The 25,559-nt window shown below is 34.4% G+C and overlaps 4 protein-coding genes across 12 annotated transcripts in view; 3 read left to right on the top strand and 1 right to left on the bottom strand.

Annotated features, from left to right (window-relative positions):
- Positions 1–5,396, top strand: part of LOC139518004 (CAP-Gly domain-containing linker protein 1-like) — a 67,439-nt gene extending 62,043 nt beyond the window's left edge. For all 8 annotated transcript variants that reach the window (XM_071309619.1, XM_071309620.1, XM_071309618.1 and 5 more), the window contains 2 exons: positions 1,318–1,526; positions 4,856–5,396. In XM_071309619.1, the coding sequence (XP_071165720.1) occupies positions 1,318–1,526; positions 4,856–4,999 (353 nt within the window). In that variant the 3' untranslated portion in view covers positions 5,000–5,396. The remainder of the gene's footprint in view (positions 1–1,317; positions 1,527–4,855) is intronic.
- Positions 989–25,402, bottom strand: LOC139518006 (ankyrin repeat and SOCS box protein 9-like). 2 transcript variants are annotated; one of them, XM_071309628.1, is made up of 2 exons: positions 25,315–25,402; positions 989–4,670 (listed from the first exon to the last, which is right to left on the bottom strand). In XM_071309628.1, the coding sequence occupies exon 2, from the start codon at positions 4,662–4,664 to the stop codon at positions 3,486–3,488; it is 1,179 nt and encodes a 392-aa protein (XP_071165729.1). In that variant the 5' UTR covers positions 4,665–4,670; positions 25,315–25,402; the 3' UTR covers positions 989–3,485. The 2 variants fall into 2 exon arrangements, with proteins under 2 accessions (XP_071165729.1, XP_071165730.1); XM_071309629.1 differs by lacking the exon at positions 25,315–25,402 and adding an exon at positions 25,142–25,224 and having other exon boundaries at positions 3,435–4,670.
- On the top strand, positions 19,001–21,919 carry LOC139515542 (serine-rich adhesin for platelets-like). The gene has a single exon (XM_071305119.1). The coding sequence runs from the start codon at positions 19,001–19,003 to the stop codon at positions 21,917–21,919; it is 2,919 nt and encodes a 972-aa protein (XP_071161220.1).
- Positions 25,391–25,559, top strand: part of LOC139518005 (elongation factor G, mitochondrial-like) — a 32,214-nt gene continuing 32,045 nt past the window's right edge. Inside the window, exon 1 of the mRNA XM_071309627.1 lies at positions 25,391–25,559. Within this exon, the coding sequence (XP_071165728.1) occupies positions 25,491–25,559 (69 nt within the window). The 5' untranslated portion in view covers positions 25,391–25,490.

Genomic DNA, 25,559 nt, shown 5'->3' with positions numbered 1-25,559 from the left:
ATCCAACGAATAATAATGAATCCACAGTATTGAGTATTTTGTAAAAAAGGGGATGTTTTTTTTTACATGTCTCGCCGTATCTCAAAAACAATTTATGATTATTGCTTGAAACTGTACACACTTCTTTGTTATATTAATCTAAAGATCTGTATACTTTTTGGTTTGATTCAAAATTTTATTTTAGTGATATTTAGTTTTTTGTAAAAAAAACAGGGTTGAGATCAAGTTCATCGACCCCTCTTTTTTAAAATGTCATTTGGTTTGATTACAAATGAAGATTATTTGTACTAAATGGTTATTGCTTAAAACTTTCTCAGAAACTATTGATGATTATTGCATAAAACTTCCACACAAGACGTCGGGCGTATCATGCGCTCATGGCGCAGCTGTTTATTATAATTAATCATCCCAAATTGAAACTCAGATTTTTTTGGGGACACTAAAGAAAATGAAATGATTGTTGGTTTCAGACTTTGTCAACTGTCTGAGATCAAGAGTATTTTCATCTTTTAACTCTGAAGTTATTACAAATGCCATAGTGGCTATGATAGTATTGAATTATTAAAAGGAAATCTTTACCAGGAAGGTTCAAAGTCAAACTTATAATGACTAAGGATACACTTTCAATTTATCACATCATAAAACCATGCATTTGTAGAATACTATTGATTAGGTCTTTCAACATCAACTTAAATACTGGTTAACTAGTTCTGTTGCCTCTTATTCTAGATCTGTTGTTGAAAACTGTATGTTACCCTCTAATTGTAAATATCTTTTAGGTATTTTTGTTGTTGGAATGCTGATTCATTGACATGTACCCCACATTTGCTGTTGGAATGCTGATTCATTGACATGTACCCCACATTTGCTGTCATTCATTTTGATACTGTGTACTCAATTTTACAGATACATTCAAATTTGTACTGAAAGAATTCTCCATGATGATTTATTGCAAATAGTGCATATCAATAAAAAGTAAAAGTGAATCCGTTACAGATAGATTTATATCAAGCAGAAACAAATTGTACAATACCAATAAAGCATACAAATTGACATTAAACTTTTCTTTAAAATTCATAAATCTCACAAAACAGAACGGTTTTAATTCTATGGAATGTTGCTAGCCTATTTCTGTAAAAGGGTGATATTTTTATTCTTTCATATGATATCTAAACAGATGTATTCAATTGTAAAAAGAATTGTTAACTAAAAGAATTTACAATTATGATACTAATTAGCAATTACATTGTTTATAAAAACAGTTTATTAATCATAACAGGGAATAATTACATTTTTTGATTTTGTCTTTTTCATCAGAGGATAGTTGGATAAGAAAGAAGCCTCTGGGTCACATTTCTGAACCACACAAACCATTAGTTAAGAAGACTATGATAGAGCACATGAAGGAAGGAAAGAGAATGTTAGAAGAGCAGGAAAAACTGCATCATGAACAGGAGGAGATAGAAAAACAACTGGGGGAATATACTATTGCTGATCTACACAAAAATCTAGAGGATGTCACAACTGTAAGTAAGGGAGATAACTTAAGGACATGCAAAATACTATTGCTTTTGTGCACAAAATGTGGAGAAAATTAGAAAAATACTCTTACTTTTGAACTCAATAATTAAGGTAATAGTTATGTAAGTAAGGGAGATAACTTTTAAGCAAAACACTAATGCTTCTGTACATAAAATGGGAAGAAAATGATTAAATTATAAGGGAGATAAATAATGGACAAAAATACTATTGCTTTTGTACCTAAAATGTGTGGAATTATTAAGTTTTAAGGGAGATCATTAATGGACAAAAATACTATTGCTTTTGTACACAAAATGGGGAGAAAATGCTTAAGTAAGGGAGATAACTAATGGATAAAAAATACTAATGCTTTTATACACAAAATATTAGGAAATAATAAAGTAAGGGAGAATAAATAGACAAAAGATACAATTGCTTTCGTACACTAAATGTGGGGGAAAAACAACTAAGTAAGGGAGATAACTTATGGACAAAAATACTATTGCATTTGTTCACAAAAATCTGGAGAATGGAAATCATAAAGTTTGTAAGGAAGGAAGTCAGCAGTCTTAAAAAAGATTTAACATTTTATGTACACCGAAATTTACAAAAATATCAATATAAAATTATAAAAGAGACAACCATAAAACATTTTATTACGGGTCTACTGATAAATCTGAAAGAAGTTAAAGCAGTAAGGGAGACAACTTCAACATGTGTAAAAATATACACAAACAACTTGAGTAAGTCAAAATATACACAATAAAATTGAGAATGGAAGTGGGGAATGTGTTAAAGAGACAGCAAATTGACCAAAGAGCAGAAAACTGCGGAAGGACACCAATGGGTCTTCAACAAACATACTTGAGTCTGTCAAAATATACTTGAATCAGTCAAAATATACATTAACATGCTTGAATCAGTCAAAATATACATAAACATACTTAAATCAGTCAAAATATACACGAACGTACTTAACATGCTTAAGTCAGTCAAAATATACACAAACATACTTAAGTCATTCAAAATATACACAAACAATTTAAGTAAGTCAAAATATACACAAACACCTCAGTCATCAAAATATATATACACAAACACCTCAGTCATCAAAGTATACACAAACAAACATCCATATGTCAAAATATACACAATCTTACTTCAATAAGTTTAAATATACACAAACATACTTGAGTCAGTCAAAATATACACAAAATTGATTTTATATTTGGTTTATTGTTTTATCATGACCAGTAACAGATCAAGATAGAATTTTGTTCCTGTATGATGATTTTGTGCAGAGTTGTGGTCTTTGGACTTAGAAAATTCACTCAAATAATCAGTTTTCCATACTTTTTTTTCGTCATGCATTAAGATATTGATTTGAAAATTGGTATATAGTTTTATCATAACAAGTTACAGTTCAAAACTGAATTTTGTTTCAGTCAGATGATTTTGTGCAGCGTTATGGTGATAGGGCTAAACTATTCCCTTATATAACTGGTTTTCAACACTTTTTTTTGTCATGCTTGAAGATAATGACTTGATATTTGTTTTATAATTGACAAGTTATAGATCAAGTTAGAATTTTGTCAATGAATTTTAGGGGACTATGTATTGCCATGCAATACTCACAGAATGCTTGTTTGATATGCCATTGTTATTTTTTATTGTTGTTCTGCAGGTACATGTACTTGTGCTTTTGTTATCTGTTATATCCTTATTTTAGAATTCTAAACTGATTTCTATACTTCTCTCTTATGTATGTACCCTTTGCATTTCCAATGTTTAAGGTGTAGGGTTGAGATCTTTAGAAAATAGTTAAACTAATCAAACATGTGTCTGACCTAATTTATGAACCTATTTTCATATTTTGCTTCCACTTATTCACAATTCAAATTAAAGGCACAGAACCAATGAAAATTTTTTATTCAGATTTTTTTTTGTTCTGATCAATTTTTTTTTTACAGTTTAAAAGTGAGAATATTTTTCAGTATATGTGGTACATCCATTTGATCACAAGCCCATATTACATTTCTTTTAGATCTCATTAAATATATTCTACACTGAAGTCGAGATACATTTTGAAGACTGTCAACTGGTCTTTTGGCAGATAATTGTGCCATACTATTTGCAAGTGTCTGTACTTTGAGAAGTTCCATCTTTAACCTTTCCACTTTACATTTTTGAATAATTTGTCTGATACGGTCTCTGATATCTTTGGGTACAGGTAATCCATGGGCAATTAATAGCAATTTGAAACATTGAATATGCCTGAAAGCCTTGGCAGCAGGTCCATACAGATCCCCATCTTCATCTTCTGTAGGACCAACTAATTCTACTGACACTTGTACAGTGTGAAGAGCCAGTTCAGATAGTGACAGTTTTACGTTACTCATCCTTGAAATATTGTACATAGATGTATTGGCTCCTACTTTCAGTAATTGCTGAACCAAATCTATGTTTGACATTGTAATAGCTTTTTGTAAGGGAGATCCAAAGTTTGAATCATATAAATTAACATTACAGCCATTTTGAATGAAGAATTCAATAACTTTTTTGTGGTTTCCATTAATTGCAAAATACAGCGGAGTGCGTCCTCGTCCATCCTGTGCATTTTGATCTGCACCTCTGTCTAACAACTTTTTCAAGTAACCTATATTTCCGTAACTTGCACACACATGTAATGGCGTAGTTTTATTGTCATCTGGTAGTTGTACATCTGCTCCCTCGGACAGTAAATAATCTACCATTTCAAACTTAAACTGAACAACGGCCTCCATTATAGGAGAATGTCCCCAAACATTCTGTGCATTTATGTCAGATTTTTCTTCCAGAATTATCTTTGCACATTGAACTCCATTATGCTGTGCACGCACACATGAATGCAATGGTGTCTCTTTACCTTCAGTTAAACTATTGACATTGAAGTTTTGTTCTATAAGGTATTTAACCCATTCTACTCTACCATGTTGTGCTGCGTAATGGAGAAGGAATGGCGGGAATGTCTGACGGTATTGATCAGATTCTTCTGAGTTGTCTTTCATTGAGGACAGGAAGTTTATATCGTCCTGTTTAATTGCTTTCAATACGTCTGCTTGGAGGTTTGATTTTGTAGTATCTCTAGATGGCAATGATCCCATTCTTCACTGAAAATACAAAATAAGATTTTAAAATTAAGGTTATACTGTTTATCATTATTCCAATTGACTCCATACATAAACAACAGTCAATGTACTATAAATATGTGCATAGCATGAATCTAAAAGTATTAATTCAGTAACATGAAACTCTACAGTTTACATAAACTTACTTCCATCTCTTTGTATTACAGGAGCTTGTTAAAAAGAAATCAGAGGAGATTGTAAAATCAGTAGCTAAACCATTCAATAAACATGTGACACAGAGAAAACAACGACAACAACCAGTAGAAAGGAGCGTCACGTTGCCAAGTATCAAAGATTTCTCATTTGGATGAAGGACACAGGACAAGAAATAATTGTTTTTATTGTTTTATCAATTAAATCAAGTGCAATTTACTCTTGCTCAGAACAAAGTGACATGTTGAGTTATTGCCCTTTTCAAGGATGAGCCTATTTATAGTTAATGATATATGGTTTAAACTTCATTCACAGTTTGGAATAATAGTCTTCAATGTATTTTTTGCTTAGTTTCATTAAATTGCAGGCTAGTATCTAAATCATATCATTTTTGTTATCATTGTGCCCTTGATTTTACAAGTGCATTTAAAGATTTCAGCCAAGTCTAAATTTTATTTAAAGAACAAACTTGGTGCATTTGAATTTTGTTATTTATTATCATTAATTTATTGTTGATTTATCAAATATGTACAACAATAAAAATGCTGTTTGTTAGATTTTCTACTTATTATTTTAATCATTAATATAATAGTAAATGTGAAGAACGAATGACAAATCGTCAGATAAATATCTGTGAATATATAAGTCTGATAAATGAAAATTTACAACAAACTTCACAAAAATTTAACATATCAATGATTCATATAAATGAGGTCAAGGTCAAATGAACCCTACCAGACAGACATGTATAACGTACAATCATAATAAGTTCAGTGTTCTCCCCAGGCCGTTTTAGCGTCGCGGTACCGCGACGCTATATTTTTTCACCGTGATGCTATAATAATTCCCGCGACGCTATAATTATTCCCGCGACGCTATAATTATTTTGAAGATGCTATTTTACTTGTCCTCAATTTTGAACTTTCATCTATACTCGATTATGATCATAAAAGTTATATCACCTTTAATTGTAATCCCTTTAAGTCGGACACTTAAGGCAATTTAGAGATTAAATAGCTAGGGGTTAATTGCCCTCAGGGTGATAACTGTAAAAGTGTTTGGTTGCGAATATCCCCAGTCGGAAACCAGGTTGAAATAGAACAAAAGAATCAAAGCTCTCTATTAGAGAAGGCGATAAATGTTTACTGTATTGTTTACTATAGTGACAAATTTTTAAAAAGTTAATAGAAACAAACAAAACTGCAATTTTCTTCTCAATTACGAGGTGTTTTATTTCAAAAACACCATTTGCATAAGTTTTCAATTTATCTAGTACATAGTTAAGCAGAACAATTAGATATCAAGTCGACGACATGGGTATCTTTCAAGTTGGATGACAAAAATGCATAACCTCCGATTTTTAAAAAAAAATTACCACGGACGGAAAAGATATCAATCTATTAGTTCAGTAATTTTCGTGTCTGCCCTTCCATTATGTGACTGAAGAAAAAATTCCAAAAAATAGGTAACAATTGTATCGAAAAGAGAAAATCGAGTGCACCTTTTTATGTTAGGGCGTGTTTGAGTTGAGTATTTTGTCTTGATATCGTTCAAAGTAAGAATATTTCATACATCGTCTCGCTTCAGATTCTATCATTTGTATATATTAAAGCTACAGGTTGACTTTATAACACAAAAAAATAACAGTACTAAAAGATGAAATATATGGGTCAAGTGAAATACCTATCTAATGAGTCACAAAAACAGGGAAGGTGTGTTCGAATAGCTATTTTTTTACTGAAAGTACTTGACGACAGTCTTACAAGTTGGATGATGAAAATGCATATCTTCGAAAAATTCTATTTTTTTGTGTGTGATAACTAGGGTTTATAGTCTTCAACCACTAAAAAAATCTAGTCTGCCCTTCCACGAAATATTTAATTAGATTTTTTTTAAATGTTTATGATTTTTCGAAAATTCCACCTAACAACCGATCAGACAATAGTTTTAAGTTGAATCAATGCAGACAATATCATTAACTGATGCTCATTAGCTAGTTGATACATTTGTCTTTTAAAATATAACTGACATATAAGGATCGTATTGGTGCAATGTGGATAAATTTATCGGTTTCCAAGAGCAAAATTGGTAGCGCGTCATCGCTACAATGGCTTCCATTTTTACGATTGTGAAAATGAACTGGCGTAATGGGGAGATAATTTTGACGAAGTAGGATCCTGACTGTCCCAAGCTGACACTAAGTCTTGTGACATGACTAATACCACGTGTCTGCAATCACCAATATCGACATGGAAAAATGCAATCACAAAACAATTCGAAATCAACGTTTTGTATTACGAAATTTCAGAGATTGAAACGATTTTTATTTTTTTTAAAAAGGTCGTTTATTTGTGCAACTCTCCAAAAATTACTTTCTTTCTCTTCCGGTAATACGAGAGCGAGAATTTTGGTTTAGAGCTAAAATAAGTTTAATACTTCTTTAAAAAGTTATCATAATTGGCTTAAGTTTATGTTTAATCCATTTAATGCATTAACAGCGTCTTATTCATTCACAATCTCTTGTCAAACAATGTTTATTCTCGGACTCATTTTCGTAAATTTTACTACGGCCGCCATTGCACATTTTTGTGTAAACTACGGATCGGAACCGGACCAGATATGACAAAAATCCGCATTTTCACGATAATGACAACAGATGGACAGTAGACAGAAAAATTAAACCAAGAGAGAAAACTACGCATTAACAGACTATTTGTTAGATAACTTTGTTAAAAATACATATGATTTTGATGTAAAGATAAGAAACAACTGGGACTAATTCATTGAGTGGCATGAAACAATGAATTTCATAAACATGATAAAAAAAAGTTTTTAAATTGATTTTTTTTTTTGCTTCTTTTGCTACTTTATCTTTACTTGATATAATATAAAAAGTAGTTAATTTTGTGTACTAGATAATTTAGTTTTGTATAAATACAGGTTGCACTGTAATGAACCATTCATTCATTTGACTTATTGTTGGGTAACTGAAACCACATATTTATTTTTATTTGGCACAAGAGGAAAAAAATAATTCTGTAACTATAAATGAATAAAGAAGACATAAACTGAAACAACTGTTTTTGTGGTTATAGTTTAATTGTATTCTCAGTTATGAATTGAACAATATAAACTAAAACATATAAAGGAAATAGAGCATCAACGCGACGCGACAAACGACATTAAAAAAAATACAGTTATTTTTTTACGCAAAATGTGATGCTATCCAAAATTTCTGGGGAGAACACTGTAGTTATACACCAAAATTGAGAAAAAAAACAATCGGGGTAACAAACTAAAACTGAGGGAAACACATCAAATATAAGAGGAGAACTACAACACAGCAGAAACGCAACATTAAAATGTAACACACACAGAAACGAACTATAATATAACAATGGTCATTCTCCTGACTTGGTTCAGGACATTTAATAACAAAAAAAATCGGTGGTTGAACCTGGTTTTGTGGCTTGCTGAACCTCCCGCTTTTATGGCAATGTTAAATATAAAATTAAAATGACAACATTACATGACAGGTCTTCAATACAAATAAATGGAAGACCATATAGGACAGAGAAACACAAGAATAATAGCTAACAAAAGGTACCAGGTTTAAAATTTAATATGCCAGACAAGCGTTTAGTCCACACAAGATTAACCAGTGACACTCTGATGAAAAAAGTTTAACAGCCAAAACAAGTACAAAGTTGAAGAGCATTGAGAACCAAAAGTTCCAAAAAGTTAACCTATTTCTGATATCATCAGAGGAAAAGACCTAATTACAAAAACAGTTAAAAGTTAAGAGGTGAAAGTCAAATGAAGTCTACCTTACAACATATACACCATGCAATCATTCAATTTACAAACTAAAGTTGACCCATTGATTATAGGAGCTGTTAAATGGACACCCAGGAACTTAACATTGACCAGCAAACCATGAAAATAGGTAAAGGTCAAATAAACTATGCCTCACACATGAACACCTTAAAATCATTCCTTATATCAAATATAGTTGACCTTTCGCTTGATAAACTGAATGTTAAGCAATGATCCATCATGACAATATTGTGCCAAACCTTTGGAATCACACCATCTACCCAATATAGTGGCACTATTGTTTATAGTATCTGAGATACATTGGCCCTCATACTTCATCTTCCTATCTATTGACCACAAAATTTTGACAAGATCTATAAAATGAGGTTTAGGTCAGGTGAACCCTTTTTGACAGTGATGTAGACCTTGCAAGGATCCAATAACCAAATCAAATTATTCTACTACTAATAATACTGCAGTTTCACATGACCAAAAAAATATTATTGATTGAAGTGATCGCTGCACAATGGGAGTGAGGTCAAGGGCAATGGACATTTTAAAAAAGATGGAAACTTGGTAACATAAGGCTTCTGCATACAAGATTATTAAAGTAATCCCTCTGCCTCTCATTCTGAATTTTTTTGAATATACCTGCAACAGAAAATGAAATCAATTTGGTTTTTATATTCCATGAGATAATTAGCAAAAACATAAAAGTTTGTCATAAAATGTCAGAAGGAGTAAAACACCTATTGAGTCATCAAATGGGTTTAGTCATTTTAGAATTTTTGTGGGTCTTTTATAGCCATTTGCAGTAACTACCTATCTAGTATTGGCAAAAACAGGAAAATTTACCAAAAGTAATCATTTTTGTGGCAATAACAAGTCTTCTGATACTTATGGTGAAATGTCCCTTGACATTCTGAGCATTTCTGTCCCAGTCAGATTTTCTCTATCTGTTATGATTTTCAAGATTTTTAAGGTAATTCATGCATTTTACACTCACACTAACTTGTAAAAGTTACCCTAATGCTAAGGATCATTCACCAAAAGTTTTATTGATGTTAAGGAAGAATTTTGATGACAGTTGATGCCAAGTGATGGCAATAGCTAGCAAGGCCCAGTACAATGGACCATGTCAATCATAAACAAAGGATAGTATATTTCATATATTAAATAGTTATCTTCACTTCTCATTATGCTCATGATACAGTACTTTTGTTAAAATTCTAATATGACATTCTGGCCCTTCTTTGGCTAAAACATATGTCAACAAAGCCACATTATAAGAATTAGTTCCAATAAAACAAGGTAGTTCACATGAAATGTTAGTTGAATTTTACATGACAAGACTTGTCAACAGCTGCTTGACATGCGTTTCAATGAATATAAACTAGAGGCTCTAAAGAGCCTGTGTCGCTCACCTTGGTCTATGTGAATATTAAAGGAAGCAGATGGATTCATGACAAAATTGTATTTTGGTGATGGTGATGTGTTTGTACATCTTACTTTACTGAACATTCTTGCTGCTTAAAATTATCTCTATCTATAATGAACTTGGCCCATTAGTTTCAGTGGAAAATGTTAGTAAAAATTTACAAATTTTATGAAAATTGTTAAAAATTGACAATAAAGAACAATAACTCCTAAGGGGGTCAATTGACCATTTCGGTCATTTGACTTATTTGTAAATCTTACTTTGCTGAACATTATTGTTGTTTACAGTTTATCTCTATCAATAATAATATTCAAGATAATGACCAAAAACAGCAAAATTTCCTTAAAACTAACAATTCAGGGTCAGCAACCCAACAACGGGTTGTCCGATTCATCTAAATATTTCAGAGCAGATACATGTTGACCTGATAAACAATTTTACCCTCATGTCAGATTTGCTCTAAATGCTTTGGTATTTGATTTATAAGCCAAAAACTGCATTTTACCCCATGTTCTATTTTTAGCCATGGCGGCCATCTTTATTGGATGGCCGGGTCACCAGACACATTTTTCACACTACTAACCCAAAAGATGATTGTGGCCAAGTTTGGATTAATTTGGCCCAGCAGTTTCAGAGGAGAAGATTTTTGTAAAAGATAACTAAGATTTACCAAAAATGGTTAAAAATTGACTATAAAGGGCAATAACTCCTAAAGGGGTCAACTGACCATTTCAGTCATGTTGACTTATTTGTAAATCTTACTTTGCTGAACATTATTGCTGTTTATAGTTTATCTCTATCTATAATAATATTCAAGATAATAACCAAAAAGAGCAAAATTTCCTTAAAATTACTAATTCAGGGCCAGAAACCTAACAACGGGTTGTCCGATTCATCTGAAAATTTCAGGGCAGATAGATCTTGAACTGATAAACAATTCTACCTCATGTCAGTTTTGCTCTAAATGCTTTGGGTTTTGAGTTATAAGCCAAAAACTGCATTTTACCCCATGTTCTATTTTTAGCCATGGTGGCCATCTTGGTTTGATGGCTGGGTCACCGGACACATTTTTCACACTACTAACCCAAAAGATGATTGTGGCCAAGTTTGGATTAATTTGGCCCAGCAGTTTCAGAGGAGAAGATTTTTGTAAAATATTACTAAGATTTACCAAAAATGGTTAAAAATTGACTATAAAGGGCAATAACTCCTAAAGGGGTCAACTGACCATTTCAGTCGTGTTGACTTATTTGTAAATCTTACTTTGCTGAACATCATTGCTGTTTACTGTTTATCTCTATCTATAATAATATTCAAGATAATAACCAAAAAGAGCAAAATTTCCTTAAAATTACTAATTCAGGGCCAGAAACCTAACAACGGGTTGTCCGATTCATCTGAAAATTTCAGGGCAGATAAATGTTGAACTGATAAACAATTCTACCTCATGTCAGTTTTGCTCTAAATGCTTTGGGTTTTGAGTTATAAGCCAAAAACTGCATTTTACCCCATGTTCTATTTTTAGCCATGGCTGCCATCTTGGTTTGATGGCCGGGTCACCGGACACATTTTTCACACTACTAACCCAAAAGATGATTGTGGCCAAGTTTGGATTAATTTGGCCCAGTATTTTCAGGGGAGAAGATTTTTGTAAAATATTACTAAGATTTACCAAAAATGGTTAAAAATTGACTATAAAGGGCAATAACTCCTAATGGGGTCAACTGACCATTTCAGTCGTGTTGACTTATTTGTAAATCTTACTTTGCTGAACATTATTGCTGTTTACTGTTTATCTCTATCTATAATAATATTCAAGATAATAACCAAAAACAGCAAAATATCCTTAAAATTACTAATTCAGGGGCAGCAACCCAACAAAGGGTTATCCGATTCATCTGAAAATTTCAGGGCAGATAGATCTCCACCTGTTTAACAATTTTACCCCTGTCAGATTTGCTCTAAATGCTTTGGTTTTTGAGTTATAAGCCAAAAACTGCCTTTTACCCCTATGTTCTATTTTTAGCCATGGCGGCCATCTTGGATGGTTGGCCGAATCACCGGACACATTTTTTAAACTAGATACCCCAATGATGATTGTGGCCAAGTTTGGTTTAATTTGGCCCAGTAGTTTCAGAGGAGAAGATTTTTGTAAAAGTTAATGACGACGCCGGACGACGCCGGACGCCAAGTGATGAGAAAAGCTTACTTGGCCTTTTAGGCCAGGTGAGCTAAAAAAGAAGATGTGGTATGATTGCCAATGAAACAACTCTCCACACAAGACCAAATGACACAGGAATTAACAGATATGGGTCACTGTACAGCCTTCAACAATGAACAAAGCCCATACTGCATAGTCAGCTATAAAAGGCCCTTAAAAGCTATTAAAGTCTATCTGTAAAATGGCACACTTTAAAAATGTGATGCTTTATTAATGAATTCTAGTCAAATCGGCACCCAGTATGTCAAATCGGCACCCAGAATAGTCAAATCGGCACCTAGTCAAATTGGCACCTGGTTAAATCGGCACCTGATATAGTCAATTCGGCACCCATGTTAAATTTGTTTAATATATATTTTTAACAGTATTTTAAGCAAAAAGAGTAAAAATTAGAAAGGGGTTGCCAGAATTTTTTTCAGTTTTCAGCAGAAAGAGTTAAATAAGGAAGAGATTGTCCAGAAATATTCACTTAATATCATTCACATTTTTGGGGGTTTATGTATATATTTTTTTTCTCTCAACTAAATGTGTATTTTAAATTATTTATATGAGGTTTTGCATATTTTTTATGCATTTTTTTAACCAGTTGAGCACTTTGCAAGATTGTTGGTTTAATGCTGTTTTAAACTTTCCTGAAGAAAAAAAACAACCTTAAAATGTGCTAATTATTTTAGGATTTGTACAGTTAGACTATACAAATCCTTGTTGAAAGGGACACATAATTTTTCGTTTCATTTTTCTAATTGTCTCATTGTTAAACAACAGTTTGGGTATGGGCTTCATTGTTTACCTTTATACTGACTACTGTTGAGTTAAAACAACAAACATATTAACTGAAGACCTGTTGGTGACCTTCTGCTGTTGTTTGTTCTATGGTCGGGTTGTTGTCTCTTTGACACATTCCCCATTTCCATTCTCAATTTTAACTATGTACTTGGTAAAAGTTATTAATTAATTGAAAAGAAAACTTATCAAAACATCAGTCATAGAATGTTGGGAAAAACTTTATATAATTAACTTATGTATTCAAACAAGGATTTGTAGATATATGGTATAGTATACAAATCCTTGATTCAAATGATGCTTTTTAACGATGTAATGCATGATAAAATAGAATTATTTATATATATTATATCAAATATTATTGGATGCTGGATCTTTACACCCTTTATAGGGTAACCATACTTTGTATGTCGAACAGTTCCACCACCAAACAAGAATGTGTCCACAGTACACGGATGCCCCACTCGCACTATCATTTTCTATGTTTAGCATGTTTAGTGGACCATGAAATTGGAATAAATTCTCTAATTTGGCATAAAAATTAGAATGATCTTATCAAAGGAAACATGTATACTAAGTTTCAAGTTGATTGGACTTCTACTTTATCAAAAACTACCTTGACCAAAAACTTTAACCTGAAATTTGCACTTTCATTTTCTATGTTCAGTGAACCGTAAAATTGTGGTCAAAACTATAATTTGGCATTTAAATTAGAAAGATCATATCATAGGGCACATGTATACTAAGTTTCAAGTTGTTTGGACTTCAACTTCATCAAAAACTACCTTGACCAAAAACTTTAACCTGAAATTTGCACTATCATTTTCTATGTTCAGTGAACCGTAAAATTGGGGTCAAAACTATAATTTGGCATTTAAATTAGAAAGATCATATCATAGGGCACATGTATACTAAGTTTCAAGTTGATTGGACTTCAACTTCATCAAAAACTACCTTGACCAAAAACTTTAACCTGAAATTTGCACTATCATTTTCTATGTTCAGTGAACCGTAAAATTGGGGTCAAAACTATAATTTGGCATTTAAATTAGAAAGATCATATCATAGGGCACATGTATAGTAAGTTTCAAGTTGATTGGACTTCAACTTCATCAAAAACTACCTTGACCAAAAACTTTAACCTGAAATTTGCACTATCATTTTCTATGTTCAGTGAACCGTAAAATTGGGGTCAAAACTATAATTTGGCATTTAAATTAGAAAGATCATATCATAGGGCACATGTATAATAAGTTTCAAGTTGATTGGACTTCTACTTTATCAAAAACTACCTTGACCAAAAACTTTAACCTGAAATTTGCACTTTCATTTTCTATGTTCAGTGAACCGTAAAATTGTGGTCAAAACTATAATTTGGCATTTAAATTAGAAAGATCATATCATAGGGCACATGTATACTAAGTTTCAAGTTGATTGGACTTCAACTTCATCAAAAACTACCTTGACCAAAAACTTTAACCTGAAATTTGCACTATCATTTTCTATGTTCAGTGAACCGTAAAATTGGGGTCAAAACTATAATTTGGCATTAAAATTAGAAAGATCATATCATAGGGCACATGTATACTAAGTTTCAAGTTGATTGGACTTCAACTTCATCAAAAACTACCTTGACCAAAAACTTTAACCTGAAATTTGCACTATCATTTTCTATGTTCAGTGAACCGTAAAATTGGGGTCAAAACTATAATTTGGCATTTAAATTAGAAAGATCATATCATAGGGCACATGTATACTAAGTTTCAAGTTGATTGGACTTCAACTTCATCAAAAAACAACCTTGACCAAAAACTTTAACCTGAAATTTGCACTATCATTTTCTATGTTCAGTGAACCGTAAAATTGGGGTCAAAACTATAATTTGGCATTAAAATTAGAAAGATCATATCATAGGGCACATGTATACTAAGTTTCAAGTTGATTGGACTTCAACTTCATCAAAAAACTACCTTGACCAAAAACTTTAACCTGAAATTTGCACTATCATTTTCTATGTTCAGTGAACCGTAAAATGGGGGTCAAAACTATAATTTGGCATTTAAATTAGAAAGATCATATCATAGGGCACATGTATACTAAGTTTCAAGTTGATTGGACTTCAACTTCATCAAAAACTACCTTGACATAAAAACTTTAACCTGAAATTTGCACTATCATTTTCTATGTTCAGTGAATCGTAAAATTGGGGTCAAAACTATAATTTGGCATTTAAATTAGAAAGATCATATCATAGGGCACATGTATAATAAGTTTCAAGTTGATTGGACTTCAACTTCATCAAAAACTACCTTGACCAAAAACTTTAACCTGAAATTTGCACTATCATTTTCTATGTTCAGTGAACCGTAAAATTGGGGTCAAAACTATAATTTGGCATTTAAATTAGAAAGATCATATCATAGGGCACATGTATACTAAGTTTCAAGTTGATTGGACTTCATCTTCATCAAAAAACTACCTTGACCAAAAACTTTAACCTGAAATTTGCACTATCATTTTCTATGTTCAGTGAACCGTAAAATTGGGGTCAAAACTATAATTTGGCATTTAAATTAGAAAGATCATATCATAGGGCACATGTATACTAAGTTTCAAGTTGATTGGACTTCAACTTCATCAAAAACTACCTTGACCAAAAACTTTAACCTGAAGCGGGACAGACGGACGAACGAACGAACGAATGAACAGACGGACAGACGGACGGACGGACACACAGACCAGAAAACATAATGCCCCTCTACAATTGTAGGTGGGGCATAAAAAATAAATGAAGAATAAATTAACAATCGTTACACAACAACATTATATACACTATAAACATTTTTTAAGTCTTTATGTGTTTTTATAAACATGATAAAGGAGGTTTACAGGTTTTATTTTGACTTTTACATGGGAAGTTGACAGTTTTTAAGACTTTTAACATGCAATTAAAGGAAAAATTATGATTTTTACTTTTAGCAGTTATTTTTCATATATTTTTTTATTTTTGGTTTACTGATCAATATTAAATATGATAACATTTACAGATTAGGTCACATATATTCGCTTTTTAGATAATTCACTTTTTAGATAATTTACAAAATGAGAAAAGACAAGATTCTGGTCTTTGACCTTTAGGAATTCGCCTTTATATCTTTAAAGATAATTTGACACTAATTTATTCACTGTGTATTATGAGAACAATTAGAAAGATGATGTTTTTACAACTATTTACAGTTAATTCACAGAATATTTGATAAACTGAAACTCTTAAGATTTAATGAGAAGGATTATACTGTTAAAAATAGTATTAAGTAGACTAAATTTTTTAAATGTTTTGTTTAAATTTTACATTGCTGTCCTCCCATCCTTGCCTCCACTCTCAGGCAGCCTTTTTCTTTGCTTGGTCTTTCATCACCAGTTGATATTGTGGGTTGTGTATGAGGAACACTTAAGTCTTCTTGATCATGTTGATTGGAATTCTACATGTATTTGAGATATCAGGTCAGATGTGATTCTGTATATCTTTTGTATTTTTGTAAGGCCAATTAAAATTAATTGATAGATTTTCATCCCCGCCCGCCCCTCTGAAATCTTCCCGCCCCGATTTTTTTTATTTTTGAAAAAATTACGATTTCCGGATTTTGTTCATTTCCGTTACCGGTAACCATCGATAATTTCGTTTCACGTAAAATTTCCTGTTTCAAATTTCGGTTTTATTACATTAAATACCTCACCTTCATAAATTTAGATATCAGTCCACTCGTTGCATTATTCAACCGGAAACCAGCCAGAAAAAGAAACCATGACCCCGTGACAACCTCTCCCACCTGACACCTGTGTGTCCTAAACCTTCATCATTTTTTCCGGTTCTACAACGCATGCTGCACGTTTTTTTGTGGAGGAGGAAAAAGTTTATTTTTTCACAAACAGTTTAACAAGTTGATAATTTATATATTTAGTAATTTATATTGATATTTTTGTTTATAATTATAGTATATTTGGATAATTTTATATTAATTTTATCTGAATATTATGGATAAAATTCCAGCTTCAGGTACCCAAGAGGTAAGTGACAGTCAAATTCACACATCCAATGGTAATTTGTTGTCCCCTTGGCGTTCGGCCACCCATTCAGATGAATTTTGGGATAGAAGTTTGGAGTTTATTCCAGGTGTTTCTGGTGTCGGTCTGGAACAGGACTCGGAACCTGTTCCTGTCAGGACTTTGCCTTTCACTCCTGGTGCTAGTCAGTTGAGGTTATCTAGGCCTAGCAGGGTATCACATACCGTAACTAGGCCTGCAGAGATACCAACGTCTCCTGTGGCTTGCACGACAAGCAGGCAGGAGACACTACCAGCTGGCATCAGGAGTGACCCCTTTTCTCGGACTAGGTGGCCCATGAATTTTGCATACCCTCCCATGCCTATGGGAATGCCCAACTTGCCGCCTTATCCCCAGCCTTTTGATCCTTATTCGGCTCAATCAGTTTGGTCTGGTCAGGGGTTTGGTGGTAGATCCTCTTCAGAGTCATCCTCCTTTAAGGATGAGATGAGGACTCTTACCACCTCCATTCACAAGATACAAGCTACTGTTAATGCTAAGTTTTTGGAATTTGGTAACAGGCTTGATCTTATGGAGTCTAGGGGTCTGTCTCAGGATCCTGCACAGGATCCTCCCAGACCTCCTAGACAGTTGTTGGAAGACGACTCAGTTTCTTTGGCCCCTAGAAGTCAGGAAGGTAACTTTTTGGAGGACCAAGATGGTATTTCTGATGTTGATAGTGTAGTAAGCACAGAGGGAGATGCTTTCGTTCCTAAGGATCCTGCTTCAGGCAACCCAGAATGCCTTAGGAGTCTGGTCTATTCTATTCGTAGGAATATGTCGGATATGCCCATGTCGTCTCCACCTAGGGTTTCTTCTACTCCTTCAGATTTCATGGCTTGCTCAGGTATAGTCAAGCCAGAGTCTAAGGGGTATTATTCTTTTCCAGAGTCTGGGCACTTTACAACTGCTTTGTCTTTTGTAAACTCCTCTCTGGCTGAGAATCTTGCTAACACTAGCAAAACTGGTGGTAGTAAGTTCTCTGGTTTCGGACCTGCCTCTTACCCAGGGAGATGTAGATCTAAGGACTTTGAGATCCATGGATCTTCCTTGGGTATGTCGGCTCCTGCTTGTGACCGGGCTTTTTCTAGTTTGCTTGGTTCGAAACCTTTGGATGGCCTCAGACTTTCTCAAGCTTCTTATGTCAAGTCAGAGAATAATCTGAGGTGTTTGACTTTTGTTCTTGAGACAGCTGAGCACTTTTTGTCAGCAGCTGGGTCTCTGTTAAAGGACAAAGGGGAGGAATTTTCAGATTTGAGGTCTATGCTGCTTCAGGTAGACAAGAGTCTTGGAATGTCTCAATTCCTTCTTCTTGGTACTGTGGCCAACTTTACTCTTGCTAAGAGACAGGAGATTCTTGAAAAATCAACTGTCTCTGAAGCTCTTCAGCAGAGACTTGTCAGTTCTCCTTTGTCTAAGGACAAGTTGTTCTCTGTTTCCTTAGAGCAGTTACAGGAGGAGGTGAATAAGGCCCCTCCTGTAGTCAAGGTGGATGTGAAGGTCACTGATGGGAAAAGATTTGTCAAAACTACTCAGATGAATAATCCTTCTTCTTCTTCGTCTTCTCATCAACCCAAGGCTTCTACCTCTTCTTCTTCTTCACAGTCTACGAAGAGGCCAGCTTTTTCTCGTCCCAACTATTCAAGTGGGAAGAAAGCTAAAGTGGTTAAGGGAAAGAAGCAGGGTAAGTGATGTGTTGTCCCCTCCGTTGAATCGTTCCCCACTGGAAGAGGAAAATTATACTTCTCCTCTTCCTCATCTTCCAGTGGGGGGCAGGCTGTCCCACTTTCTAGATCAATGGGCTCTGATAACTTCAGACAAGTGGGTACTTTCGATTTTACGGAGGGGATTGGAACTTCAGTTTCTGGAACAGCCTCCTCTTTCTCCTGTTCCAATCAATCTGTCAGTGACAAAGGATTCTCAAAAGAATCAGTTGTTACAAAACGAAGTGAACATTCTGATTCAGAAGGGTGTTTTGGAGGAGGTAAATCCTCCTTTTCATCTAGGGTTTTATTCCCGGCTGTTCTTGGTACCCAAGAAGAACGGGAAAATGAGACCGGTTCTAGATCTTTCTGTTCTCAATCAGTATCTGGTGGTCCCACATTTCAAAATGGAGACCAACAGGTCTATCAGGTCGACAATTCATTTAGGAACTTGGACAACCTCTCTAGATTTGATGGACGCCTATTTTCACATCCCTATTTCTCACAAGTTTCGTCATTTCCTGAGACTGGTGTGGGCAGACAAGGTTTACAGTTTCAAGGCTATGCCTTTTGGCCTGGCTATTGCACCCCTAGTTTTTACCAGGATTTTTCAGACGGTGGTGTCGTATCTTCATACTCGGGCAGTTCTCATTCATTCCTACCTAGACGATTCTCTCATCAAGAATCATTGCCGTTCTCTTTTGGAGGAACACACCAATTTGTCTATCCTTTTACTCCTGAGACTGGGTTTTTTGATTTCATGGGAAAAATCAGAGATAATTCCCAGTCAGAGTTTCAATTTCCTGGGAGAACATTTTCGGACAGATTTGGGTCTAGTGCTTCCTCCAGAAGAGAAGGTAGTCAAGGTATGTCAGTTAGTCAATGCTCTGACTCAGTTTTCATCTGTCCCAGCTCGTCAATTGCTTCAGCTGGTGGGTTTCTTGATTTCGATCATGGACGTCATTCCACTAGGACGTCTACACATTCGTCCAATCCAGTGGTATCTGATGGAGTTTTGGCATCCAATTTCTCAGTTGTGGGAGGCACCTGTTCCCATCCTTCCTCGGTTGTTACCTCATCTTCAATGGTGGCTTCAGGAAAAACATCTTCGGAAGGGAGTTTTGTTGGATCCTCCAGACCCCAGCCTAACTTTGTTCACAGATGCGAGTCTGATGGGTTGGGGAGCTTATCTGGAGGGCAGGACAGCATCAGGTCTTTGGTCAGGTGCTCAGTTGGAGGAACACATCAATCTTCTAGAGATGAGAGCTGTGTTTCTTTCTCTCCGTCAGTTTCAGGCTGTGATTCAGGGTCAGTCACTACTGGTTGCCACGGACAACTCCACAGTAGTGGCTTATCTTCAGAATCAAGGAGGGACCCATTCCTTTTCTCTGTATCATCTGAGCAAGGAAATTCTTCTTCTGTGTCACAGTCTCAATATTTTTCTGTCAGTGAGACATGTTCCAGGCAGTCAAAATCTTCTGGCGGATGCTCTCTCCCGTTCCCGTGTTCCAGTGAACACAGAATGGGAAATTCATCCATCAGTGTTTCAGGAGATCATTCTTCGTTGGGATCGTCCTCATATAGATCTTTTTGCCACCAGTCTGAATCACAAATTGGAGACTTACGTTTCTCCCATTCCAGACGAGAAAGCTTGGGCAGTAGATGCTATGACCCTATCTTGGAAGGGAATGTTCAGTTACATGTTCCCTCCTTTTCGTCTTCTTCCAAAGATCTTGCACAAGATTCAGAGGGATCTTTGCAAGACCATTCTTATTGCTCCGGCTTGGTCAAGACAGTCTTGGTTCCCAGAACTACTACTTCTGTGTTGTGCGAAGCCCCTTTGTTTGCCTCTAAGAGAGGATCTACTGTCTCAATTCAAAGGAAGAAAACTGCATCAAGGTCTGGAGAATCTCCATCTGCACGCTTGGTTGTTGTCAGGGATTCCCTCAGAAAGGGAGGCTTTTCTGAGGGAGCAACCAAGCGTATCTCAGGATCAGTCAGACAATCTACAGGAGCAGTTTATGACTCCAAATGGTCTATCTTCTGTACTTGGTGTCTGTCGAAGCAGATTAATCCACTCTCTGTCACTGTACAACAGTTAGCGGATTTCTTCCTTTACCTTTTTGAGGAGAAAGGTTATTCTCCTTCTACTATAAAGGGATATAGATCTGCCATAGCCAGAACAATATCACTTTCAGGAGGCTCTGATTTTGGGGATAATGAGTTTTTGTCATTAATGATAAAAAACTTTTGCCTTAATAGACCTCGTCAAAGGCGTTTGGTTCCTTCTTGGGACTTAGGTTTAGTTTTGAAGGTTCTTCAGTTTTCACCTTTTGAACCTTTACATTCAGCCTCCTTCAAATTTTTATCTTATAAATGTTGTTTTCTGATAGCTTTGGCTACTGGTCGCAGAAGGAGTGAGATTCATGCTCTGTCAATTTCTGAGTCTTGTCTCCGCTTTGCATCTGATAAGTCTTCAGTTACTCTTCTCACTGATCCATCTTTTTTAGCAAAGAACCAGTTACCTGATAAAGGTTCTGGTATTATTACTATTCCTGCTTTACCTCCCACATCGGATAATCAGGTTTTGTGTCCAGTGAGAGCCTTGCTTGTTTACCTAGCTTCTTCAGCGAAATTAAGATCTGCTGGTTCTTCTAGGTTGTTTATTCCTATTAAAAAAGGAATTTCTGACATTTCTGCCAAAACCATTTCTACTTGGATTTGCAATACTGTCATTTTGGCCTATAAATCTGCTTCTTCTGAAGTTTTAGTTAAACATCAAGTTAAAGCACATGAAGTAAGAGCCTTAGCCTCTTCTTGGAACATTTTTAATTCCTCCTCTATGTCGGAAATCATGTCAGCTGGTTTTTGGAGGTCTGATAGTGCCTTTTATAACCATTATTTACGGTCCATGCCTCTTCATTGTGACAACCTCTATTCTTTAGGGCCTTTGGTTGCTGCTCAACAGGTTGTTTTTCCTCCTCCTAGTGATGGGGATTCAGCCCTTCGTTAAATTCTGTTATCTAAATTTATGAAGGTGAGGTATTTAATGTAATAAAAATTAAATTTTTAGAATTAAAATTTAGTTTTGTAAATTAAATACTCACCTTCATAAATCAGAGGTCCCTCCCTCCTCCCCTTCATCCCCCTTTTAGTGCCTAAGATTTTAAGGAATAAATGATGAAGGTTTAGGACACACAGGTGTCAGGTGGGAGAGGTTGTCACGGGGTCATGGTTTCTTTTTCTGGCTGGTTTCCGGTTGAATAATGCAACGAGTGGACTGATATCTAAATTTATGAAGGTGAGTATTTAATTTACAAAACTAAATTTTAATTCTAAAAATTTAATTTTTCGTATTTCTTAGAGTATTCTTACTGAATGATTAAGTCAATATATTCTGCTGATCTATGATGACAACATCATTTACCGAGAATAGAGATTGATTACGAGAAGGGCATGAAATATTCTGGTTACGAGTAATACGCTGTGTTCAAGAACGCAAATCACCGCAAGTCACACCTTCGATCTATTTTATTTATACAATGACTTTGTGTCAAGAAATTTGGACTGTGAATGAAACCCAAAAGCGTAAGAATCGTGGAACACATTTGACTGGAATAAAGAAATTGACACGAGCATGAACTTTTTAGATTGGTGACCCTATATTGTGTTCAGAAAATCGACAAACATACGCATTTTTTATTTATTAATTTTAACAAGCTCTTAGATTAAGAATTAGCCATGTCTTTCGTTTTTTGTAGAAAAAACAGCAAACATTATCTTTCCCAATACCCTTGATAGAGTCATTAAACAACTTTATGTTCTACATTGTAACTATATATGCATCTTGCATATTAAGGACCAAGCCTATTATTTCAAAACCGTTTGAGTTTTCATTTTATTCTGTACTTATCGTACTGTCATTGCATACCAATGCATTTGCTTCATTTTATTAGGACAACAAAACATTGCTTAGAAAGAAATACATTTGATGTAGGTAGTCCAACTAAAGAGAGCATTTCTCCACATTTCTGCTGTGTTCTATAAATAGGTTTCTAAAGCGTCCATTACATGTAGAACGGTGGTTGCCAAATCATATATATTTATGAATTTGAAAAAGCGGCACCAGCATATGAAGTATATGTGTCTCAATTGATACGTGACTCTAAATCTAGCTCAAAGTACGTTGATTTTTGTTGAGCGAGGAATACTGCTTTCTCAAAAGTTGCTAAAACAGGGCTATAAATTAATCAAATTAAGGTCATCACTCAAGCAATTTTATGGTCGCCATCATGAGCTGATAGGCCATTATGACAAAAGTGTGTCAGCAATCATATATATCTCTGTGATATTCTTCCTCAGTCGTAACAACCTTCTATCATTACCGAGCTGAACAAAGAAATAATATGACGGGTGTCGTATACGGTACCGGTGCAGGTAATGCTTACACTTCAGAGCATTTGATTTCACTCCTGGAATTTAGTGGAGTTCCTGTTGTTTCCTACTTATTATTTGTAACTGTTGATGTAAATGTCTTTTGGTTTTATGAGTCTCTGGTGTATGACTCCTTGGTTTTGATTGTTATTGTCTTATATAAAATACTTTATGGATGTATTTACATGATATAAGCTTATTATTATACTGCATATATGAATAACACGTGACAAGAAGGTTTCATATGAAATAAAATTTAAAAAATTAAAATCCTCCCACCCGCCCCATTTTTTTCAAAAATTTGGATGAAAATCTACTAATTAATTTTAGTTGGCCTAATGTCCATTAATACTTGAATTGTCATTTCACATGTGAGATCTTCTACTCGCACATTCCCATTTGTGGTTAATAGGTTCTTAATTGTTTGTAATATTGGATCTCGCAGGTAATTCCACGCTTCACATTCTATAAGCAAATGTTCTAATGTCTCTTCTTTACAGTCACAGGCTATACAATGATCTTTAGTTCCTTCTTTGTATATATATCTTAGAGGTTGTAGAATATAAGTTCCAGTTAATAGTTTGATCTTGGTAGGTACTCTCTTGCTGTCTCTTGGAGATTGGTGCTTGATTCGCAATATTGGATGTATTTTTCCTGGCATGAATATATCACTGTTAAGGTATCGAAGGCCGGTATAGAGCTTAGCTAGAGATGTTGTTCGTTCAATCCAGTAGGCATTGATACCTTTTTTTAGCTTTATTTAACAGTTCATCCTTTTTCATCTGAATATCTAGCCACTCACTTGCATTTCCTAGGTCGTATTTTAGCACGATTGTTTTTACTTGAATAAACCAGCTGTTTCTATTCATTGACTTGATGCACAATTGCCTCCTTGCTAGTTGTTTTTCTAAACTTTCGTTGGGTTGGGTACATACATTTATGAATAGGGTCATGACCTTTAAGTGTATTTGCGCGTCTACTGGTAGTATTCCCGTCAAGATGTTAATTGCCGGATCTGGTGTATTAGTTGGTAGTGACATCAGTTGCTTGAGCATTTTCTTTTGAAATTTTTCCAATTTCTCTAGATCCAGAGATTGTGGTGTTAGTTGATCCATTCCATATAATAACACCGGCAAGATGTAGATTTTAAACAGGTGTATTATAGTTTCCATATCCAGTCCATTTTCACCATGGAAGCCACTGCCAAGTAGAGCATAAGCACTTCTTCTTGATTTTTTTATATTCTCCTCAATATTTGCTATGATATTTTGCTTCAAAGAGTTCGTTCGGATTATTCCTAAATGCATAGCTGAGTCAACTCTTGGCATAATAGCTTCATTCAATATATATTCTTCCAGTAGCATCTCTTTCTTTGTTGGCTTAGGTTTGATGTTAATAGCGACGCTTTTTTTTGGCTGTAGTTTATATCCTTCCATGCCAGCAAAGGTGTTTGCCATATTGATTTGAATCACATTAATCCTTTTCCAAAAATAACGTTATCTATAATTATTAGAGACCTTTGACAAATCACTCACTATATGGATATTTCGACGAATCATGGTAAAATTTTAATGCTAACCGTTGACTTTATGTAAATAAACGTTTGACAACTGAGCCAGTAAAGGCCATTACCCGGGCTCTTTTAAAATCAACATATCAATTTTGTGTTAATTCATCTTCAACTATAAGATAAACATTTGCAAGTTTACCATTTTAATCTTAAGGTAATAAACATTGCTGATTCATTTTTTTTTAAGCATGGTTCAATTAAACAGCTGATGTTAGTTGTGTGTAATCATACCTGATACTATATTATTTAGAAAATTTGAGTTCCGTGTTTTAGTTTTATTATTGTCAAATGATAATTTGTCCGAGGAGTTCAAGGACATTTCCGTTTATAAGATATCCAATAAAAGGTTTGTAATTTGAAAACTTTAGCTGCTTTATTCTCACAAAGACTGTTTCTATACTTACTGATCCAACTGATGATTTTGATTTTAAAACATTTATTTTACTCCAATATTTATCGTTTCTTCTACTTTCATTTTCTGTTTAAGTCGCATGCGCAGAAGGTATATCCGCCACATGGATTCGGTGTTTGACATTGAATATTTTTTTAAATGATGAACTGTCAAAAGTAAACAAAAATAATGACTATATTTCGGTTATCATCAAGCATCATCAGAACTCAGTATAATAGATCTTTGCTGAGTAGTCAG

This window comes from Mytilus edulis, chromosome 3, assembly GCF_963676685.1.
Source record: "Mytilus edulis chromosome 3, xbMytEdul2.2, whole genome shotgun sequence".
In the NCBI taxonomy this organism is placed as follows: Eukaryota; Metazoa; Mollusca; class Bivalvia; order Mytilida; family Mytilidae; genus Mytilus; species Mytilus edulis.
Note: the sequence above shows the minus strand (reverse complement) of the source record. Positions and strands in the feature narration are given on the sequence as shown.